Here is a 22,934-nt window from a genome sequence, read left to right as displayed (position 1 = left end):
CTCCTTGTTACTCTGATTTACTAGGGATAGGAGTCAAACAGCAGGGAAGGAAAGATTCTTTCATGTCCCACTTGGACACTTCCTGGAAGGATTTGTCTGACCACTATCAGAAACAGGATACTGCACTTGATGGACTCTTGGTCCAATCTGCCAAGGCTGCTGTTACTTAGTTTCAAGGAGTTACTTACCTTGTCTGTGACTTCCGCTATTGCTGCCAAATTTTGGAGTGCTTCTAACTACAGTAGGGCCCCACTCATACAGCGGGTTATGTTCCAGACCCCCGCCTAAAAGCGAAACCTGCCTAAAAGTGGGACTCATTCAATAGAATGGCATCCGACGCTCGAAAAATGCCGTAAAAGCGGAACAAGTGCTGTATGAGTGGGGCCTTACTGTAACTGAAAGCCTCTGCATTAGCAGAACGCCAAATAGCGGGCTGTCAAAAAGTGGGGCCCTACTGTAGTTCCTTGTTAAGAAGATGCCTTCCAGATACACACAGTACTATCTCTAATCCACAGGGCTAGAAGCACTGTTTGCTGGAAGTTGTAGTGTGGGTGGCAGGAGTGGAAGCAAGAAAAGGGAAGGAGAACTGCTTGGGCCTAGAAGTGGCAAGCAAAGGGTCTCATGTAAAAACAGAGTATTATTGGGGGAAACTCCCCTGAAATATAAAATCCATCAGTATTTTGTGTGTCAGGACGCATTCTAATACAAAATAGCATTATTTTGGGCATTTACCTTATGATGTAGTTGTAAAATATTTAGAGTAGAAGTGCTTTGGGCTATCTGATTGGAGACAGCTCCACTATAATTATGTGCCAGACTTTGTTATGTGTGTCACATGTACCACATAAGGTAGTTTGGGGCCCTATGTAATAAAAACCCTCTTGTTTTAAGACTCTCATTTTTTGAAAGCACACATAAAAGCCTTGGAATGATTAGAAATTGTATTCCTTATGTAGAGAGCAAATCTGTCTTGGATAAAGTCCATATTTTGTGGAGAAAAATAGACTGTATAACATCTCTTACTACCCAATATTGCACATAGAGTTGAGCCTTACTTTGCAGGCTACTAAGGGCAAGGGTTGCTCAGTTTTGTCATTCTTTGTGTTTTGGAATTTCAGTTGTCCTTCAAACAAACCTTGTGTGTTAGGATTTGCTATTGATTTTCTCTGTATGAAGAGACAAATGCTAATTGCACAAGTTCATGTTAAAAGTCAGATAGGTCAAGCTGCACTCGTATGACTGCATGCTATGTGTGTGGGGAGAGATGATTTGTTTGTACTGATCATTTGCAAGCTTGTTTCCTTGGTTGTCATCTGGGTAGGAAAACAGGACCAGTTCAAGCTGACCAGATAAACAAAGGTACAATGTGATCAGATGTAATCCCTGCATGGGACTTTCCAAGGCCTGCTAAATAAGATCATTTTAATTGGAAATGCTGGGGATTGAACTTGGAGGTGTTACGTGTGCCAAACATGAACTCAACCACTGAGTTGATCTTGTCCTATATTATTCTGGAAATTAACAGGCATCAAGGATAGGGAAGATAAATCTGTGACATGCTCAGGAGAGAGGACCCACAAAAGTGAATGGCTTGGAATCTAGCAATAAAAGAAACTTTCCTTTTGGAAGGATGTTATTTTAATTAATTATTTGTTCTTAGCTGTGGAAAGGACTCAAGAAAGAAAACTTGAGGAACTTCTCCTGGGAGCAGCACGAGAAGGAGAGACTGGAAAACTTGCAGCACTGGTATACGCTATGTTACCATTTTCTGACATTTTAGAACTGTACATGTAATGCTAGACACTGGCTGCTTAAATCAAAATAGATGGGAAACATGGAGGAAACAGATCTCAGGCAGTGGAATGACATGGAGCCCTATTGTGGTTTCTGTCTATAATTTTGCTTGGTTGCCTGTGGTGTGCCAGAAAGCGCACAAGTATGATAAATAATGTTTCTAACTCTCTGTAGTTAAACAGGTCAAATCCTCCTGACATCAACTGCACTGATCAGATGGGAAATACACCATTACATTGTGCAGCATATCGTGCCCACAAGCACTGTGCTTTGAAGCTCCTAAAATGTGGAGCAGACTCCAAAATAAAGAACAAAAATGGTATGTTACAAGCTTCACTTAGTTCCAAATGTCTCTTGTCACCTAAAAAGCAAAATAACTAGAAAGAAAATATTTATAATTTTTAACCAGTTGTGTCTACCATACTGTCTTTTAGCATTGTAAATAATCTATATGCAAATTGGCTTTTTATTACAGAATTTTAATCTGGGTCTAAGTTGCCAGTAAATAACTGCCAGAAGCTGATGAAAATAAATAGCTAATAATTCTATTTTAGTTTTTACAAAGCTCCATATGCTCAGCTAGTACTGGCTTAGGCATTCTTGAAAGTACTGCTGTTGCTTACTTTTTTAAAAAAGTTGGGGATCATTTTGACATTTAAATTGAACACGGCTATATTAGTTGAATATTTTGGAATCAATCTATGGCAAGATCTTGGGTAAAATGCCTGTTGAACAATGTCTCAAACTGAGAGAGCAGCCTTTGCTTTTCCTTAAAGAGCTGTGAAACACAAGATATATTCTCACGGTTGTCAACATATTATTTCTGATCCAGCTCTGCTGAAGTAAATCTGTCTACTCTTCGAACAGGTCAGACACCCTTTGCTTTAGCCCAAGGTGCAGAAATGAAAAAAATACTTGGAGGGGGCATTGGGAAGGTGGGTACAGCAGATTATGTGTTAAAGCTACCACTAACATGGATCGACTTGTGTTTAATGTCTCATTTCTTTTCTAGGTGATCAACAAGCCTCTGAAACGATATGAAGGACTCCTTTGGAAGGTGCCTAGCTTTTTTTGTTTTGTCTCTGTGTTTTAATGGGCCATAGTTTTTATTTCAATACTTAGCAATAAGACAGAAATAATAGACGGTTTATTCATGTAAACCGCCCAGAGAGCTTCGGCTATGGGGCGGTATACAAATGAAACAAACAAACAAACAAACAAACAAATGTGCTAAATGGTAAGAGAGAGGCAGAACATATCAGAAATGGCCTGACCCTAAACTGCTTTGCTGAGGCAATGGCTCATAGGAGCAGGGATAGATATCCTAGTACTAACACCATGGGTCAACTTATCTCCTTTCTCCAGGCCCGACCTACCATCTAAGCTCTTCCTTTTTCTAGTATGACCCATCTGGTGATGATGGTTGGGATTTTAAAGGCTAGTGAGTTACAAAATGTCTTAACTATCCTGACTTGCGTGAAATATAGGCTGCTTGACACTTTCCTTCATATTTCATTTTAAGAATGCAACCCATTACAGTTTATTGTCTTGCAATGATAGCTGTGTGGCTATAGATAGGGGTAGAGCTAGATGCTAGGCTTTTTCATAATAATCTCATTTAATAAGGCATAGGGGTTTTGCTGATATATTTGAGCAGTAGGCTATTGTCCTGTCCACACTTTAACAAAAAGCATACTGGGCAGGCTAGTAGTTGCTGAGGTACCTGAGCTGCTGCTGTTTGCCTCCAGGGTCAGACCGTCCCTCCCAGCCTCTTCCCTGTCCTTAAAGAGTAAAAGGCAAGGGCGAGGGGCCTTTTTGGCTCTGCAGGCCAGATTCTTGTCTGACCCCAGCCCTGTAGGCCAACTTTGACGGATGGGCAGGACAACTCACCTGTCAATCTCATGATGTCACTGTGGCATCATATGATTGATCAATGGGTTATTCTACCCATCTGTCAAAATCTCTTGTGAAGCAATTCCTAAGTACGTGACAGATAGATAGGTGGCTATCAGGTGGGAACCACAGCACAAGGGGCTTTGCCAGCCCTATGCTCAGTGCTTTGGGAAGCATCAGGTATAGAACTGGCAAAACACTTTATGCAGCAGTTCCCACCCGACAGCCACTTATTGTTGGACACTTGGAAACTCTTTGTGAGCCCTGCACAACTGATCCAGTGGACCTCAACTGTTCTGCCCATCCGGTCATGGGCAGGAGCCATTTTAAGGCTCCCAATAGCACGTTGGCAGCTGCCCCACACCTGATGTCACATATGACATTGGGTATGGGGCAAGTGGGTGTAGTTTGGGGAAAACAGCCTCATGAGCCAAATTTGGCCCACCAGATGGCAGTTCCCCACCTCTGGTGAAAGACCTTAAAGTGGTAGCCCATTGGCTTAGATCCTACCACTCCTCTTCCTGTAACAATTTCCTCCAGACTTGTTGCATGTGCTGACAGGCCAATAAAGGGATGTAGATTCCAGCTATGAAGGGGTCTGTTCCATACGAGGGCAAAGGCACTGATATTTCACACTCTAGAGATGCTAACTGAGGAGTCTCTGGCTAAAGGGCCCCTGCTCCAACAGTCTTGGCCCTGGTTGCGATGCTGGGGCCTAGGTCGGTTTTCAGCACCTCTACATCTCATGTCACTATTCTAATAGATCTGACTGGTTCCTTCTCTGATCAGTCCATGTTGCTGCTTGTGGGGGTTCTGATAGCTATGGAGCAACAAAGAACGTCATATAAAACCTTGATTTTTTAAAACTAATTTTAATACTTTTTCTCCAAGAAGCCTTTTTGATTTATAAGGAATTTTTTCCCTGAGAGGTAATAGCTTTTATCCAGTTATGACTTGGAAGTATTTTGCATATAGCCTGTCTTAGTTGTCATGATATGGAGTAACTACTTCCATTACACTTTTCTGTTTGTGGTGATGCTGTAAACTCTAGAAGTATAGACTCCAGAAGTTTTATCTTCCATCCTTAGTTTGATTTTCAGTTCAAGTTTTCTAGTAAGCGTTATCAGTCAAATATCATAGAGCAAATAGCAAAGCAGACAGCTTCAAAACGTCTAGCCCTCTGAGAGAATTAAATCCATCAAGAATGTAGTTTTATCATTTAATAACACTTATTACTTGTCATAACTTGCAACAGATTGCAAACTCAAATGTTGCTAAGGTAAAAGACTCTGCTTTTTTTTTAAAGAGTTCACGCTTTTTTGGGTGGAAGCCATATTGGGTAGTACTGGAACATGGAGTCCTCTACTGGTACCAAAAACAGTAAGTGTGAAATTGAGCATCTCTCTAAAGCCTTTTAATGCTGTCATGTTGATACAGTTAGACTTTGTTTAGTTATATGTGAGATGGAATTTGTTTCTTCTAGTTGCTTTTACTGAGATTCTAGTTTTATCATCTCATATATTTATAGGTGATTATATTGTTATCGATCTTGATATTAGAATTGACTTGTATTACAAGGAAAACATTTCTGTATGTTTATACAGTAATATCTCAGTTAACAAATCCTCCAGGAAAGAAGCTTCTTTCAACAAAGTATTTTTTTGATGCAGTGGTGGTGGTGGGGAGGTACACACTCTGACACAAATCCACACCAGACATTTATTCCACTTTTAAGTAGTCATGTCTTCCTGCAAAGAATCCTGGGAAGAGTAGTTTGTGAAGGGTGCTGTGTTTTATTAGGAGATTCCTATTCCCCTCACAGAGCTCCAGTAACCAGAATGGTTTAACAGTCATCCCTTCTTCCCAGAGAATTCTGGGAACTGGAGCTCTGTGAAGGAAATAACAGTCTCCTGACAGCTCTCAGCACCCTTCACAAACTACACTTCCCAGGATTCTTTGGAGGAAGCCATGACTATTTAATGTGGAATAAATGTCCGGTGTGGGTGGATAGTCAGAATGTGGCTCCTTGTCTGCTGGATTGTGGCTGCTGCAGGTGGCTCTCTCACACATGGCTGGAATGGCACGCCTTGCCAAGTGGCGCAGGTGCCTCTGCAGTAAACATTGCTTCAGGTGCTCTGGAAGGACTGTTTACTGAAGACATGTCTGTTTGAATGTAGGGGAGAATGGCAGAGAGAAAGCAGGCACAGGGTTGTGGTAGCGGCTGCCCCTTGCCTGCCTGCTTGAGTGCAGCGAGAACTATGCCTAAAGCATTAGATAGCTATAGCAAGCTGCTACATGATAAAAGAAAAAAGGCAAGGCAGGCATCCCTGGATGCATCTTGGAAGAAGCCTTCACATGGTCTATATGTAAGGCTTACCTGATATGGTTGTTTGATTTCAGACATGCGTGTTGTTAGTTTTGAATAAAAAGCCTGCTGAAATATTTTGAATGGCTCCTTTTTGTGGTGTAGCAACCTATCCCTATACTTTCCATGCTATTCCTACCTTTGGTACAAAAGTTTCTGTTAAAGAAGTAATGCCCAGGAACGCATGTTCTTTGTTAACTAAGGTATTACTATATTCATACTCCTTGTGTAAATAGAATGGGTGGTATCTGACTATATAAGTCAATGATCTTAATGGGTCTACTCTGACTGTCACTTAATCAAAACCACCCAATCACTTTCTAATAAAGAAAGAAATTGAGCATCTCTCCACAAGCCTTTTGATGGCTGTAATAATGAGAATAATTATTAATGACTTGTTCTGCCTTTTCTTGAAGAGCTGATATTGGAAATAGTAATCGCCGCCAAGGATGCAAGCACTTAACACAAGCCATTTGCACAGTAAGTAAACTTGGGAATTCAGAAATAATCTGTTATGTCTTTGAACAGAATGGGCTAGTGGGTTAGGTTTAAAATATGGAATATTCAGGTTCAAATACTCAAGACACTTATATGAAGCAAATTAAGTTTTAGCCAAAGCCATCTCGCAGGTTAATTCTGCCGGGCTGGATGCAGAGGCAGGCTGGAGCCAGAGACTGGCGGGTTGGGTGTTGCGGCCTGACCTTGGAAGACGCCGTTGCGGTGCTAATCTTTCGGCTTCTGAGGAGTGGGAGGAGCCCCTGCGGCGGCTGTCGTTTTGCCATGCAGCCTCTGTTTATTTTGCTTGTTATCAGTCCGTTTACACCCTGGCTCCTCTGCCTTGGCTTCCTTGAGAACTGCCCTGTTGGTTTTGATTTCGAGGGGCCTGTTGTCCCGCCCCTCTCTTTCTTGGAGTTGCTGGATGTTAAGATCGGGGGAGGATGTTGCTTTACATCTTGCAAATGAACTGTTGCCACACTGGTTCGATGCTTACACCAGGAACCTCCATCTGTAGTTACACCTCCGGACTATACAGGAGAGAAGCCCTATTATTACTGGAACTTGTTGTTTCTACGTTATTGTTCGTTTTTATTGTTAGTCTCTTAATGTTTTGATGTTTACATGTTCTGCTTTGTACGTCGCTTAGAGTGGCTGACAATTCAGCCAGATAAGCGACTAATAAGTCAAATAAATAAATAAATGTTGATTTTATGGTATTTTTGGTTCTTATTTGTGAGCCACCTTGAACTTTATAAGGAAAGCCGAGGTATAGATATTTTAAATAGTTGAGGAGAATTCTGCATCTTTTTCTTGCTGTACAGATGTCTATACACAGATGATGATGATACTTGCTTCAATTTCTTGGAAAAATCTATTATAATTGTACATTTTAGGGCTTTGTGTTCCAAGGCTTTCTTTCTTTAGGGTGTCTCTTCTATTGGCCTAGCTTCTAAAAAGGCTGATAATCAGGTAACAAATAGTAGAATTTCTAGGTTTATAATATGCCCTATCCACAGTAACTAACTTATAAAAACCAATTAGTGTGTAAAATGCACACTGCAGGTTTACTTATTATAAGTAGGAGTAAATGATGACATGTAATAGGGACTAAGAACTCATAGCCAGATATATCTTAGAATACAGTCACACAATGCTGGAACAAAGGGAGAAGCATAAAGAAAGGGGTGCAAAACACTGCAGTACAATGAGTATGCGTCATGGTTTGTACAGTATGCAAAACTGTGCATGTTGGCAAGTATACTGTTTTATATTCTGCTTTTGCTAGTTGTGGGGAGGGGAAAGGAGCCATGGGGAACAGTGAATACTCTGTCCTTTGGTCACTGGAAGTTCTGGTCAGCCTCCCCCTGACTTCAGACATCCTAATGTTCCCCATAACACTTTCAAGCCTATATTAATAGTCATGATTATTATTAAAAGTTGCTGTTTTTTTTAAATACTGAAAGCTAAGATTCTCATGATGCTGAATTTTGCCACCAAATATTAATTAATTTTCTTTCAAAGATAATGAGCAAATGGGTGTGGATTAATAAGACAAATGCCAGCTGCATTTTGTTTTACAAAACCCATTTTACTTGATATTTTCGTCACTCACCTTTCAGTTGGAGAGCTGTAAATGAACAAGATCCAGACAAACTATGGATATTGCATTTACCCTGTAAAATTCTGCTCAATAATTCAGCCACTTTTGCAAATGTACAGTAATTTATATATGAAGCATTGTTCAATTTGCTGCTGTGCTATCTCTGACCTGCTGTCTCTGCTTTCTGTTGAAGGCAAAAAGTGAGGATGGCTGCCTCTTCTCTATCAAGTGCTTTGATAACACGGTTCATAGTTTTAAAGTTCCCAAGACCAACCAACAGTCAAGAGAGGCAAGTGTCTCTTAAACCAATACTTGATAACTTGTGCATTTTAGCCAGGAACGAAACCACTGCCTGTCTAAATTGGTTGGATAGGAGTAAACTTTTGGGGATGACTTTTTTGAGTCCTTGTAATGCTACACAAAAAGAAAACTATCTTAAAGCAATTGCCATGATAAATGGTGTTATGCACCTGTAGCTTTGCCTACTGTTAATACTTCACAGGGAAAGTGAGGCAATAACTAAACTTTATTTTTCTAACACTGATTGAAAAATCTCCTCCAGGTATTTTAACTTCACTGCAACTTCCTTAGCTAACCATTATGTGGAAGACCAGGGAAGGTTGACATTAAATGCATCCCATGTTCACAGTGCTGCACACAGGATCAAAATCAACTTTTCAGAAGATGCTTTTGAGGAATCACAGGGACAGATGGAACAAATATTTATGCTCTTAAATCTAGTCATCTGTATACTGCTTGTGGCCCACAAGTTTTAATTAAATGCTTTATGTCATGCTTAGTCTAAAAAAAAAAAAGAGAATCTTTTTCTCAAGATCCACCTTTTTAAAAAAAGTCTCGTTACCAGTTCTTGCACTAGTAACTTTTTGCACTCCCTTCTGGTCACCTCTGTTAGTGACTATAAGTTCTCAAGAGAAAAACTGAACTGTACAGAGCCTATCTTATTCAAAGTTAAAAAGTAGTAATTACTGCTTTCTTCTCTCCCTCCTCCTCGCCCCCCCAGAACTGGGTACAAGCAATTGAAGACCATTCAGCATACAGCACACACTATTGTACTCAGGAACAACTGAGTGATGATGAGGAAGAAGATGATACAATATCAGTGGCTGAGTTACAAGCCACCCTAAAAGTAAGTAAGCGGCTTCTGTATCTTACACTATGTAGAACTCTCTGCCGGAGAAATACTAGCATAATATACTCTGTTTGAACTTGGATGTAACAGCAAATCACGGTTAGCCCAAATTAAGTTTTTACACTCAAGCTTCAAACCGTGATTGTAAAAACTGGTTTGTTCCCAGACAAATCATATTTAGTGAACTGGGTCAGGTTCAGATTTATAAACAAGCCATGATAATACAGTAGCTTGCCAGACTACTTCAGTTATATTGCACCAGTTCTTTGAAGCATGCATTGGGTATGGTGATTTTCTAGACACAGATTATGAATGTTGGAAATTAACTCTTAGGGGCTTGCTGTGTCTGAAGGACCACTGGCTGCAGTTCTAAATATCTTTGCAGTGTTCTTTTCATCAGAACATTAAAAGTATATAAGAAACTGCTCTCAGGTTTTAGATCTTTGATCCCTAGTCCACTAGTTATGTATAACACTAGATCTAGATAGATAACACTAAGCTACAGTTTGATCTGCACGCGCCTCAGAGTTTTGCACTGCTCAGCTTGAAACCTTTTGCTTTTGTTTTCAATTAAACACAATTTAGCAGTGTCCTAATTCTAAACTGTGGTTAATCTTAACTATGATTTATTAAAATAAGCCAACTTCATAAACCATGGTTGAAGTTGGCTTGCATCAGTAAACTATAGTTTAAGCTCAACTTGCCCAGATTGGGACATAATTCTAAATTGCAGTTAGTTAAAAGCAAAAGTTAGATAAAAATTATAAGCACTCTCTATTTCCCTGAGTGGGGAGAAGTCCTGGAGTTAAACTACGGGATTTACTTTCTTTGGGATTAGAGCACCCTGGGCATATGGTATCACTATAATTTACAAGTCCACAAGCCAACCATATTAAAAGCAAATAGATCTTAAATAGATGCCAGTGTGATGATATTAGGGTAGAAGTAGAGAGACCTTGGTTCAAATTCTTACTAACATTCATTTCCCTTCCTCATTTAAATGGAATGATCCCAAACTGAGAATTGCAGGTATCCTTAGCCTTTCCAAAACACATGGGTTTCTGGATGACTTATACTCCAGGGCCTTTCTTCTGGGATATACCAGTATGCTGGGCCCTGATCTCTGCCACTAAGGCTTCATGGTGTACATAATAGGAGTTAAAAGGTCTGTAAAGGCATATTTACACACACACACACACACACACACACACACACACACGACCTATATCTTTAAATCATTTCAACATGGTTCCTTGTTCTACATAACAAGGGTTTAAAATTCTATAAGGTGTATTTCCTTGCTTCCAGCAAGATTTGGGGATGAGATACAGGATGGCATTCTAGCCCATATATTTCCAGTGTTTTGAATGTCCAGTGTCTGGAACAAGCCCTCTAGCTTTTCACTCCCATCTCTGCTAGCAGACTCAGAGAGATGCAAAGGTTGTTGATCTATGGCTACTAACTGCAATATTTCAGCCCAGATTAGTCAGCTGCTCACCTACTTCATGGATCTCCTCAGCCCAACCTGACCAAATTGTTCAATCCTGGGCTGCAGGGCCTACATGCAGCTGCCGATCCACTGTTACTATTTTCTCATTTTAATTAATTAAATTTGTAGGCTGGTCATTCACCAAATGGTCTCAGTATACAGTTGTATAAAACAGTATATTCATTAAAACCATTAACTTAAATACTACTTCCTGAAGAAGTGAGAAGTCTACAGATAGTGCCATGGGTTTTCATTTTCTTTGATATGTGAGAGCACTGGAGACTTAAGGTATCTTGGTAATATTTTAATTTAGAAATATACAAACAGAAAACACATGGGAAACAAATACTGCTAAAAAAGCAGCAACATTGTTGATCTTGCATCTGACACCTCAGGTGCTTCACTTTAAATTGCAAAAACACATTTGTGGGCAGTATCCCACAACGTTCTGTTAGTGCAAGGATTTCTGTTTGTGCAACACAACTTCTTCACCCCATGCTCCCTCCTCAAAACTGGTCCAGAGAGTTGGGGGAAAACCCAGAGCAGATTTAGGGTGTATGTGAGGGTATGTGCAGGTTCTATTGCAGGCCCTGAAGTTATTGCACTAATGGAACTACTTTGTTGGATACCATGCTATGGCTCATTCCCAAATTCAAAGTGGCAATACCACTGGCTCTCCAAAGACAAGAGAATTGCAGCCATCAAGAAATATTAATAATCTTTTGTTAAGACTTCATATTAGCTGCTTGATAGGACTGTTCAAGACAGTCATACATGCCTATTCAAGACATATTCATAATATTATATATTCACTAATAGGCAAAAAACCTTGTGTTTAAGAATTTACCTATAGCCCACAGATATTTCTATCAAACTTTAAAAAGCAGGGAAATCGGGCAGCTATAGTGAATGCACCAGGGCAACAAGAGACCTGACCTCTCTGACATACTGTACTGCCCTACAAATTTGTCAAAATGCAAACACAATTTGGGTTGGTCTTTCACAGTCTAATCCACTTCCTGTGTAGCTTGGAAGAATTTGGTAACATGTGCCTCTTAGTGAATTTCTCAGCTATTATTGAATTTCTCAGCTTTTTAATCCGGGAGGTAAGAAATGGGATCCTGTGCAAGGTTGCTGAGAATGGATTGATCATTTGCATGCTTATTGAGTTCAGTGGGATTTACTCCCCTACAATCATGCTTAGGATAGGTGAAACTGACCACAGGGGATGGGGAGGGGAGGAGGAGGAGGGAGGGGAGGGAGGGCAGAGGAGAAGAGGGGGAGGGGAGCAGGAAGGAGGGGGAGGGGAGGAGAAGGACAGGTTTGATCATTTACATGTTTGAGTTCAGTGGGATTTACTGTCGTGCAATCATGTTTAAGATAGGTAAAACTGACCGTGGGGAGGGGGAGGGGAGGGGGAAGGAGGGGGAGGAAAACATTGTGAACAGTATCATTGCTTTTCAGGGTTTCCTCCACCTTTCTATTCTACAGCAGGCACATGTAGCCTCCCACCCAAATTTAAACCAAAGTTGTCCCAGGACACATCCACACCAGGCCTTTATTTCACTTTGGACAGTCATGGCTTCTCCCAAGGAATCCTGGGAAGTGTAGTTAGTGAAGGGTGCTGAAAGCTGCTAGGAGATGCCCTGTTCCCCTCACAGGACTTCAGTCAGAGCGGCTGACTGTTAAACCACTCTGGCCACTGCACCTCTGTCAGGAGAATAGCAGTTTCCTCTCAGCACCCTTCACAAACTACACTTCCTAGGATTCTCTGAGAGAAGCCATGACTGTCTCAAGTGAAATATAGCTCTGGTGTGGGTGTGGCCCCCTGATTATGCAAGCCCAGCAGCTTTTAGAACACTGACAGTTGGTTCTTACTGAGTATGCCCAACATTGCATTTTGAAGCCAAAATTTCTTCAATTAATTAAAAATCAGTCACACATTTTTTTTAACTTTTAAACTGCAGAAGATGAAGGTCAGAGTATGGGGCAAGGTCAATATTAGGATTACAGGTCCTCTGTGAACATGGCTGATTTTTTAATGAATTTCAACAGATTATGAGAACTCTCAGAGAAAAAAGTCCAAAAGGGGTCTGGGTTTTTCTCTCTCTCTTTAGACTTTGAACTCTCGATTCTTTCTGACTGTTTCGTTTATTGCCATGAAAATTTACAGGGTTGTTAAGCAAGCGTTTCTGAGTTCAGAACTATAACTTTTGTAAGGTTTTGTTTTGAAATGAGCTTATGGGAAGCATCAGAATGGCATGGGGGTATTTTCAATTTAACATTGCTGAATGTGAAAAATCCACGCTGGCTATAGTATACAGCCGCTGTTGTGGCTGTATAATATTATTGTGTGTGTTTTATCAGCTTCTTCCTACTCTATCTTCATTGATGGGAGCAAGACTAATTTCTCAATAGCTTCCAGTTTTGTACAGAATAATGGTGTGCAGTCTTGGACACTGGGGAGGTGAGATTAATCTGCCCTCCCTTTTTGCAGAGGTCACTGTATACCCCAACTCCATCGCTGTTCCCAAATGCATCCCTTTTCTTTTTTCATAGAATAAATAATGAACAATCATATGCTTCTACATTATAAAATGCTGTAGTGGAGGAAAAATCTTCTTTCAATCCCTAAAAACAGTGAACCAGTTCCCATTTATAAAGATCTCATTAGGAGAAGAAGAGGTACAAGATAGGCTATGTCACTTGCATGTGCTGGCACAATGGCGGCAATCACAGTCCCTGCAATAACAGGTCCCTCCTCTACAGCCTGTCTGTCATACTGATAGGTTAAGACCATCAACTAACTAATGAAATTCCTATCTTTTAACAATAGTTGTTTGCTATTTGTGTAGAACTTCCTTAAAACAGCTCCACATTCCTATGTCTTATGTCTGAAAGTCTTCATGGTGTTACTTAAGAGTGTGTAGAATAGATCAGTTTCTTGTACTATGGTTTTTAGAAGAAGTTATTGGGCAGAAATAGTTCTTATGAACTTGCATTTTTCTACCTGTCTCTAGGCTGACTAGTAAGAAAATAATTTAACCACTTATTTTTTCACTTTGAGATCAAACAAGAAAAGCAGTCACTTGCGTTAAATAAACTTAACCCTTTAACTGGATTTAAATCACGTCCAAGAGCAACTGTAACCTAGTCTATGCAGCCAGTGAACAAGTATTACTTTGATGCTTGCCATATGATGCTTATACAAAACAGGATGCTGTTCACAGTAACACTTTTTCATTTACTGGAGAGGAAAAGTGGGGAGGGAACGTTAGTGAAGGGTTTTACTACTTCTAACCAGGAGAGGGAGCTCCTTTGTTTTGTTGGAATACTTCTGAAGACGTAGGTTTTAAAAAACAAAATTTACACATTATTTGAAAACTTTTGACTATAGGATGCTGTTCTAGCATAAGAAAAAGTTCTGTGCAATACTGGAATTTAAGGTAAAAAAGCAAGTCTAATAAAATACATAGTTCCATTGCTAGAAGAAACATGCTGAAAGCAAAATAATTTTCCCCCAAAATAATTTAATCATGCATAATTCAGTTCTAAGAATTATTTGTATATTAATATACACCTCCTTTGTACAAGCATATGGCAAATTTTGAAGATTATATTAGCAGGTTAGATGGCAAATTGGGGTTGTAAATATTTCTTAAGTTCTTAATGGATTTCATGAGTTTGGTCAGCCCTAAATACTGACAAGGCTTTACTTGAAACTGGATGGAGGACCTTGGTTTAGTTGTTGTTATGTGCCTTCAAAACTCTTGAAGAATAGATGAATGAGATGAGGGTTGCAGTGAAGGAAACTTAAATCTAAGGGTAAGGCTCCAGAGGAGGTGGCAAACTGAGGATTCTTGTTTTCTACTGCCTATCAAGCCATGCAGACCTTCTGAATTGGGTAGAGCCAGGACTTCTGTCAGCTGCAGATCCTTATATAAAATGTCCTTGCACCACCCCTAGTAAAAAGGGAAATATTCAGTTCTATATTTTGTAGTTGTCTGTCTAAGAGGATTTGGATCACTGATGCAGAGACTGAGCTGACTCCTTTTGAATGTGCACATCTGAAGATGAAGAGTAAATTCTCCATAGATGAGGTAGTTACAGAGCAGCTAAGGCTACAGCCCAATTCACAGTTGCATGAGAATAAATGGCGTTCTTGTGTTTTACTTGGAACAATATCTACTGCAGCACTGTAAAAAGCATGTTACAAGAAACTGGTTAAAAAGCGGCTATAGTACATGCTTCATATATGAAAGATGCTAGGTTCAATCCGTGGCACCTCCACGTATGGCTGAGAAAGATTCTGTCTGAAACCCTGGAGAGCTGCTGCTAGACAGAATAGACAATACAGGGCTTGATAATATGATGGTATAAAGCAGCTTCCTGTGACCCTTTGTTTCATGTTTACTTGAGTAAATAAGCCCAAAGCAATGAGTCTGTAGAAGGTAACCTCTGAGCAACTCAGAAATGTATTTGTAGGATAAAAACAATATCTAAGTTACCATCTACTACATCTGATCATAACACATGGGGAATTGATTTTCAGTCAATAATCTGGTTACCAATAGATGCTCTATGCCTGGTCTCTTGTAAATATGAAAACCCACTATTTTATCAGGTGTATGTTATCCACAAAATAATTCATTCAACAAGAGGGGAATGGGGATGTAACTTACTGAGTAAGTCTTACTGAGGAAAGAGAAACTACATAAAATACTTTATCACGTTTTTATATTTGTTTCACCAATATAGTTGGCTTCAGATGGATTATAGTAGTAGTAGCAGCTGCAATCTCCTTGTCTCTTGACCTCACCACTTATGTCTCTTTATAACAAAACTTGTTCACTTGCTTTAGTCTCAGCTTCTTTTATTACATTCACTCTCCCTCCCTCCAACTCTCTCTGTCTGTGCTGTTCTAGTCTCTTAGATTAGTTTTAAATTACTTTATTTCCTGTTGTTGTCTTCTATCCACACACACACACACACCATTTCCTTTCTCTATACTGCACAGAACTTCCAAGAGACATACCTGGGAACATAACTATAGCATGTACAGAACTCTACATATGGCCTATTTATGTGCCAGTACATACTGTATTGTTGTAGATAGTTCCTGGAGAAACCTTACAGCATATTGCTCATTTCAGGGTGACTAGTGAATAATTCTGCTTGGTCTGTCTTGCTTCATCAGTGCCTTAAAAATTTATGCTGTGAAATTTGAGTATCAACTGTGGCACCTTGAAAACAATTGTACTTCTGGAAATTAGAAGACATATTTGGCTACAGAGGGCTTTCGTTCAAAACATGATGTCATGTTTGATATTTTACTATCCCAATATGATGGTACTTCTACGGGAATAAATTTTAGCTCATGATCAGACCACAGCCTTTATTAAAAATTGATCATGAGTGATCAGTGTGGCAAAGTCAGGATAAATGTATATCTACTCAGAAGTAAGTCTGAGTTCAGTGGGACTTACTCCCATGTAAGTGTGTAAAGGACTGAAAACTAACTGAAATTAACTATCTTAAGCCATACATACTGTCCCTTGCTATGATACTCGTGGTGAGAAAGCTATGCTCCTCCAGATGTTGGAATTTCTAACTCCCATCACACCCAGACAGCATGGGCAATGGTCAGAGATGATGGGAACTGCAGTCCAGCAGCATCTGGAGGAGCATAATTCCCTTCCCCTGACTTAGCAGACACAAATAAGTTTTATACGTTTTTTACACAACCCATAATATATCCAAAAGAGTATGCAGGTTTTTGAGTTACAGGAAGTGTAAAAGCTTGCATATACCACTGTGTTTGCCCATTAACCTTCACCTATTTTATCTCTTTAGGGCCAACCCTGCAACAGTTGCTAAATAACTAAGAAAGTTGGGGAAATTGTTTTTGAAATACACGAGTGGCCAGTATTTTTTAAAATTGCACTGCTATTGCTCTTGGATGTGTTTATTCAGTGACACCTTACAAATAAAACCATACAAATTTTGATTTTTTTTAATTGCTGGGGTAACTCTTGTAGATAACTTTTTGTAACATTTGCATATAAATAATATGAACAACTGCTTTCTTTTTTAAAATAGAGGGCCAAAGTAGAAATTCTCTAATCAGATCTCCTGCCTTTCTTTAATTTGTTTTGAAAACAAGCAATCGCAATCACAGTACATTTGGAAAAGGACTATAGCACAGTGAGGGACTCTGACATTTTCCCAACGTAAATCCCCCCCTCTCCGAAGCTGATATTTGCCCCCCTTAGGGAAAAGCTTTTTTTAAAGGCTTTAGACGGGTGATGTCATCACAGATCTCTAGTGTCTCACTATGTTTGACTCTCTTTTTTTTTTTTACAATAATTTTTATTCAAATTTTCATAAAACATACAAAACAAAATCATAAAACATTCAAAGACAAAAAACAAAACAAAACAAAAATGATTAAACAAAAAAATAAAATATTGACTTCCCATTTGTCACAGATCAAATCAGTTATAGGTCTACAATATATAACAATCCTGTCTCTTAAATTATATTATAAAATCACTTTCCTCCAGTAGTTATCTTAATTAATCATCAAATCTCATAAACATTACTTTATTCTTTCCACAAAAAGTCAAAGAGAGGTTTCAATTCTTCAAGAAATATATCTATCAATTTTTCTCCAAATAAACATTTCGATTAATCCATCTCATCAAAATCTGTTAGGTCCAATAATTTCAATAGCCATTATTCCATTATCCCTATTAATTCCATCTTCCATCTTCAATAGTCCTGTTAAGTCCAGTAATTTCAGTGTCCAATCTTCCATTATCAGTATTCCATAATAATCTTGCTGTCATAGCCATAGTCATATAATAAGAGTCTGATGGGAATTTCCTCTATCCCAAATATTTTCTTGCCATCCATTCTGAATAAGTTGCTGAAGTACTGTTGTAAAGTCATATCTCTGTTCTTCTTTTTTACAAAATGCACTGGCTCATCTCTTGAGAGTTTTTCCATTGTCACATGGCTGCAGTTAATTCCATAGATTTTCACTATATCAAACTCCATCACGTCATTCCAGTCCAGAAGATTATCCAAGCCATTGATAACTTTATCTCTAATATCTTCATTAATTTCTTCAGAGATAACGTTAAATTCCAAACAGTAGATTTTATTTCTAATATCCATAAACTCCAGATCTTTTTCCAATTCCACGTTTGTTCCAATCTCCAGGGCTTGTATCTTCCCTTTATTTTTTCTTTTCTCATCTCTGATCTCATTCTCCTCTCTCACAGGATCCCCTATTTCTTTAAACTCCTGCGTCATTTTGCTCAGTTCAATTTTCAGCTCCTTACTGCCCTGTCGCAGGGTTTGTTTCGTTATCTCAATCTCATCCATTATTTTCTGAAACATAATTACTTCCAGATTCTCAGCCACTTTCTTGATTGCCATTTTTAAAACCACGAAAACAAAGCAAAACAGAAGTAAAGAAGAACCACTTCTTATTTCAGCAACAATTGGGTTAATATTCCAGGCTTGATGACATCACAGTATAAACAGAGCAGCCTGCCTTATCTCTCTATGTTCAAGAATACAAAACAAATTTGGTTCCCAGCATCAAAACAGTTAGTGGCGTCGTGAAGAAGCAGATTCGTCGAAATAAAATAGACCAAAAAGAGAATAGTCCCAGACAATATAACATTCCTCGGAATAGAAATCCCTCTTCTGTTTATATCTTTAGGATGCACTTCCAGGACAGCTTTTTGCAACAGAAACAGAGATAAGCTGTTAATTTCGTGAATAACAGAGAAGAGTTATAGCTCACCCAGAAGTACTTCAAAGCCGATCAATCTGACAAATCTCCTTTTGCTGCAACAATTTAAACCAAGTAAGAAAAATAATAGAAAGAAGGGTGCTTGCCTGTTAGTCGGTTTTCTCTTTGAAGAAAAGATAAACGTATCGCATTAAACAGATAGAGCAAAAGTTTGGAAGTCCGTCTGGCATTGTTGGCTGGACCTTTTCTCATAAATTAATGAAATCCAGTCCTCCCAACAAAAACAGGCTTTTGAGGTTGATCCCTACGTTTCTCCCTGCCCGGGAGAAATTTCATCAGTCAAAAAAAAATGTTCTGACTGATTTATATCTGAATAAGCTTCTTTTGAGGCGGGAGCCCGTCTCAAAAGCAGGCACAAGCGAAGTCACCCTTCCCGGAAGTCACTATGTTTGACTCTCAAGTGTTGTCATAATGTAGCTCATTTTAAAGTGTTATCCACATTCAACTGGAAAAGAACTCTTAAAATGCATTACTTATTCAGAAGGTGAGAGCTTTTGTATAGCATGCTTAATGCCTGTTTCTCTCCCCTCAGGTAGCACAGTCATGCCAACAAAGACTAGATAAAGAGATTTCTGGCTTCCTCATCATAATTAAGTCATGTGACATTACTCAAGGTAACTTTTTGTATCAATAAACAACTCTCTTGCTGCTCTGAGACACTTTTCAATCCAATTGTCAAAAACAGTCTTAATCAGTTTCTCAGTAAACATGGGATCACTAATGTTCTGCCTGCCCAGGTGTCTCAACCAGGCCTTAGTAAAAGATGCAAGTTAGCTGACTTCATTCTCAACAGAATTTTTGCTCTTTGATGTCCTGATGTTTTGCAGGTAGTTTAACTTGTACATTTTGATGCAACTGAAGTATTTTTCAGAGAGTTCACTGTCACTCTCTAGGTGTCTCACAAGCTAGACAATACACATAGCGAGGAGGCAAATTGATTTAAATTTTTTATACTTGGTGAAATTAGAGCATTTCTTTTAAGAAAACAAAACTGGTAAGTCTTGTACTACTTATATTTTATAAAGATTGTGTGCATTTGAGTTGCAAAATCTTACTCATCAGCAGCGGCATCACTAGTGGGAGTGCAGGGGGGGTGCGGACCTCTGGCGCGCGCCCTCCCAGGTGCATGGACAGGTGGTGCACTCACCACGCTCCAGGCTGACGGTAGAAGGCCCGTCCCGGCTTCACCACCAGCAAGCGGGTGCCTGCTTTCAGTCTCGCCCGCCTGCCCACCTCCGAGGAGGAGTTGGCTGCTCCGACGCCGACCCAGAGTGCTTCTTGGCTCCTTTGCCAGGCAACGGCGCGGCGTGGGGCGGCTCTGGGTGTCACCCCCCTCATGGTGTCACCCGGGTGCGCTCTGCACCCTCCACACCCCGGTAGTGACGCCCCTGCTCATCAGGACAATATGTAATGCTTTTTAGAAAGGAGGAATTCACTGAGGACAGCAGCCTTCTGAACCTTATTACTCAGAAGTCCCCTTGTCAGAAGATCCAAGCATTTTAGTGATCTTAGAATAGCACTTTATTTTACAAAAGTAATGAGTCCACCTGATATATATTTTTATATGGGCCTAAAAATGTTCGAATATGCCTCTAACTCTCATAGCTTTAAAACTTGTAAAACTGTGTACAACATTCATAAATGTGCAACAGATTATAACCATTAAAGTATAGCACAAGTACCTGTCAGTCACATACCCATATGGAACTATGCACAGTTTTGTAATCAAGATGTGTCTGGGGCAACCTTGGTGATTTGAATGATTGCAAGGATGTCTTCTCTAGAATAAATGTGCAGCCACAAGCATATGCCATAAATCACTGCTAGATATGGGAAACTTAGGATCCAAAGTGCAGTTTTGAAATAAATTTTCTGGTCCAATGTTTGCAAGCAAATCCCTATAGAAACTGGTTATCCTGTTGCACAGTAAATTAGTGTCCATAGCCATAGGCACAAGATTCTAGAAGTTTAACAGTTGTCTCAAAAGCACAAACATGGGATTATGTGGGAATGGCCCATCCAGTTGGTATGAAGGTTACTATTTGGGCAATTTTTCCCTTTGGGCTTGTCCAACAGCTTGTTTAGCTCAATGAGGTGGCCTATCATGAGCACTACGTTTGCTGTCCTGATGTCATATCAACATTTTTATTTCTCAGTAGACAGCACTTTCTCCTAATTGAGACCTATGGATCTTATAGCATTTATTGCAGCAGAAAGTGGTTAAATGTTATCTAATAGGAAATTCCTTTTTCTCAAGTGACAGATATCAAATATATCCTGTGTGAACCTTTAGAATAAAGCTGATGAATTAAGCCTCTGGGTGGTGAGACAGTTTTAATGATACACTTTGCAGTGTGTACAGGCTGAAAACAACAACAAAAGGTAGAAGAAAATAGTAATGCAAATATCACCTGACCTTTCTTTTAAAGGAATGCCTACTTCATTTATCAAGAAAGCTGAAGGGGTTTCTGAAACTTCAAGAGAAACTTGTGAAGCCCTAAGTAATTGTCTCAAACTCTTCACTAAGCAAGAAGAGGTAGGTATTTCTATATGGCATACTTGCTGTCAGTCAAAACAATGGCAAATATTTATAGAACAATATAAGAACATCATCTGGATGGGATCTTTCCTTTCCTTTACAACCTTGAGTTCTGGTTGCTGAGCAATGTTGCTTATTGGTTTTGGACTACTTAAGAATTTCAAATATATAATGCGATGCTGCTTAATTTCACAGCTTGGGAAAATAGCCAAAGTGTTCTGACAAATAGCAAATGCAATTTTCGCAGAGGTACATTGATAATGGAACTATCAGACTGGTAAAGTAAGAAGAGTTAAAGTTTAGAAATGGACGATACATGAGCAGAGTATGCAGTCCACTGCCAGGGGGAAGCTCAAACAACTAAAGAGTCTTGCAGCTCCTTAAAGATTCACAGATTTAGCACAAGCTTTTGTAAAGAATCAACCTACTCACATGCATGAAATGTTATCTTTGGTTGGCAGGTATATGTGTGCGTGAGTTTGGGGGGGCAGGATTGTAAACACGGGTGAAATGGCAATGAAATGCAAAAAAAAACTCAATTAAAACTTAAATGTATGAAAAATAAGCCCAATTATCATTCACAGACAGCAGCAATTCATGACAACGTAAGTGATCTCAGATGACTGTGAACATATGTTGCGGGACAGGAAAACTTTGTCGCTATTCAAACCCAGATAGAACTTACTGAAGAAGTTTCATGCTGAAATTGTCTATTTAAAGTTGCTTTGTTGTGGGAGGAGGGGAATTTAACTTTCAGATCAGCGGTAGAGTGTTCTGGGAGACTAAGATGGTCTCCCACTGGTTTCTGAACGTTACTATTTTTGTCACATTTGTAATCATATAGACTCGTTTGTCTTGTGTAGAATGCAGAAGGGCATTGTTGGCAGGTAGGTGATAGCATACACTATGTTGGAAGATGAACAGGTGAATGAACCCCTTAATGTGGCTAATGTTAGGTCTTATAACAACAGTATTACCTGAATGGATATGTGGACAGGATTGACACTGAATTTGTCCCTGTGTTTATATCTGCTGGGCAGCTTGTTGCTAGTATAGTTGCTGGTGTGATTGAGGGTTGTCTATTAGCAAGTACAGGCCAACCATCCAGGGTCTGTGAATGTTGGAATAACTATGGGATGCCACTTATTCTAATAAAACACTAATACTTGAGATAAGCATTTGCTTCTCACTTCAGCTAAAATTAATGTATCAAAAAAACCTGCAGGTTTTAGGCCAGAATTAAAGCTCTCTCATTGTGGCTCATGTTCCACAAAGCCAGGATATTGGAAGCCAGTGCTGATGCCTTAACAGCCATGCCCCATGATTGGTAATGATGAACAACATCACAAATTGTCCCTTACAGCTTACCCTCCATGTACCCACACTTTCCCTTGGTCTTTCAGGCCCAAATCCAGATGGGGAGGATTAAGTGCTTGAGACCAGCAAATATGCTCCATGTTGTCCTGGTCCTGTATTGCTTTATGAAGCATCCGGGCTTTACTGTATTGCTTGAGGAATCCTCCTGTGAGTTGGCCCATGCCTGTTGCCTACGTCAGAAACTGGCAGGACGGGTTAAAACAGTAAGAAGGGGCCCTCTTCTAGTACTCCTCATCATCTTTGTGCTGGCTTATCACAGAGGAAACTTTTGCGTGGCACTATGGTAAGATTGAATGACATGAGAGTTCAACATTTCTTATTCCGGATTTGAAATTCCAACATTAATGAAATAAAAAATTTCATTCACTACCATGTTGCGATTTCCAGCAGCTGGCATGCTGAAA

General features: G+C 39.5%; 1 protein-coding gene across 9 annotated transcripts in view; it reads left to right on the top strand.

The window, feature by feature from the left end:
- OSBPL1A (oxysterol binding protein like 1A) overlaps positions 1 to 22,934 on the top strand; it is a 103,250-nt gene that overhangs the window by 18,250 nt on the left and 62,066 nt on the right. For all 9 annotated transcript variants that reach the window (XM_061597198.1, XM_061597181.1, XM_061597190.1 and 6 more), the window contains exons 6-15: positions 1,661 to 1,746; positions 1,969 to 2,113; positions 2,662 to 2,729; positions 2,807 to 2,851; positions 4,994 to 5,067; positions 6,469 to 6,532; positions 8,344 to 8,439; positions 9,172 to 9,297; positions 19,147 to 19,228; positions 21,044 to 21,150. In XM_061597198.1, the coding sequence (XP_061453182.1) occupies positions 1,661 to 1,746; positions 1,969 to 2,113; positions 2,662 to 2,729; positions 2,807 to 2,851; positions 4,994 to 5,067; positions 6,469 to 6,532; positions 8,344 to 8,439; positions 9,172 to 9,297; positions 19,147 to 19,228; positions 21,044 to 21,150 (893 nt within the window). The remainder of the gene's footprint in view (positions 1 to 1,660; positions 1,747 to 1,968; positions 2,114 to 2,661; positions 2,730 to 2,806; positions 2,852 to 4,993; positions 5,068 to 6,468; positions 6,533 to 8,343; positions 8,440 to 9,171; positions 9,298 to 19,146; positions 19,229 to 21,043; positions 21,151 to 22,934) is intronic.

This window comes from Rhineura floridana, chromosome 1 (genome assembly GCF_030035675.1).
Source record: "Rhineura floridana isolate rRhiFlo1 chromosome 1, rRhiFlo1.hap2, whole genome shotgun sequence".
Classification (NCBI taxonomy): domain Eukaryota; kingdom Metazoa; phylum Chordata; class Lepidosauria; order Squamata; family Rhineuridae; genus Rhineura; species Rhineura floridana.
The sequence above is the reverse complement of the archived record's forward strand: the minus strand, read 5'-3'. Positions and strand labels throughout refer to the sequence as shown.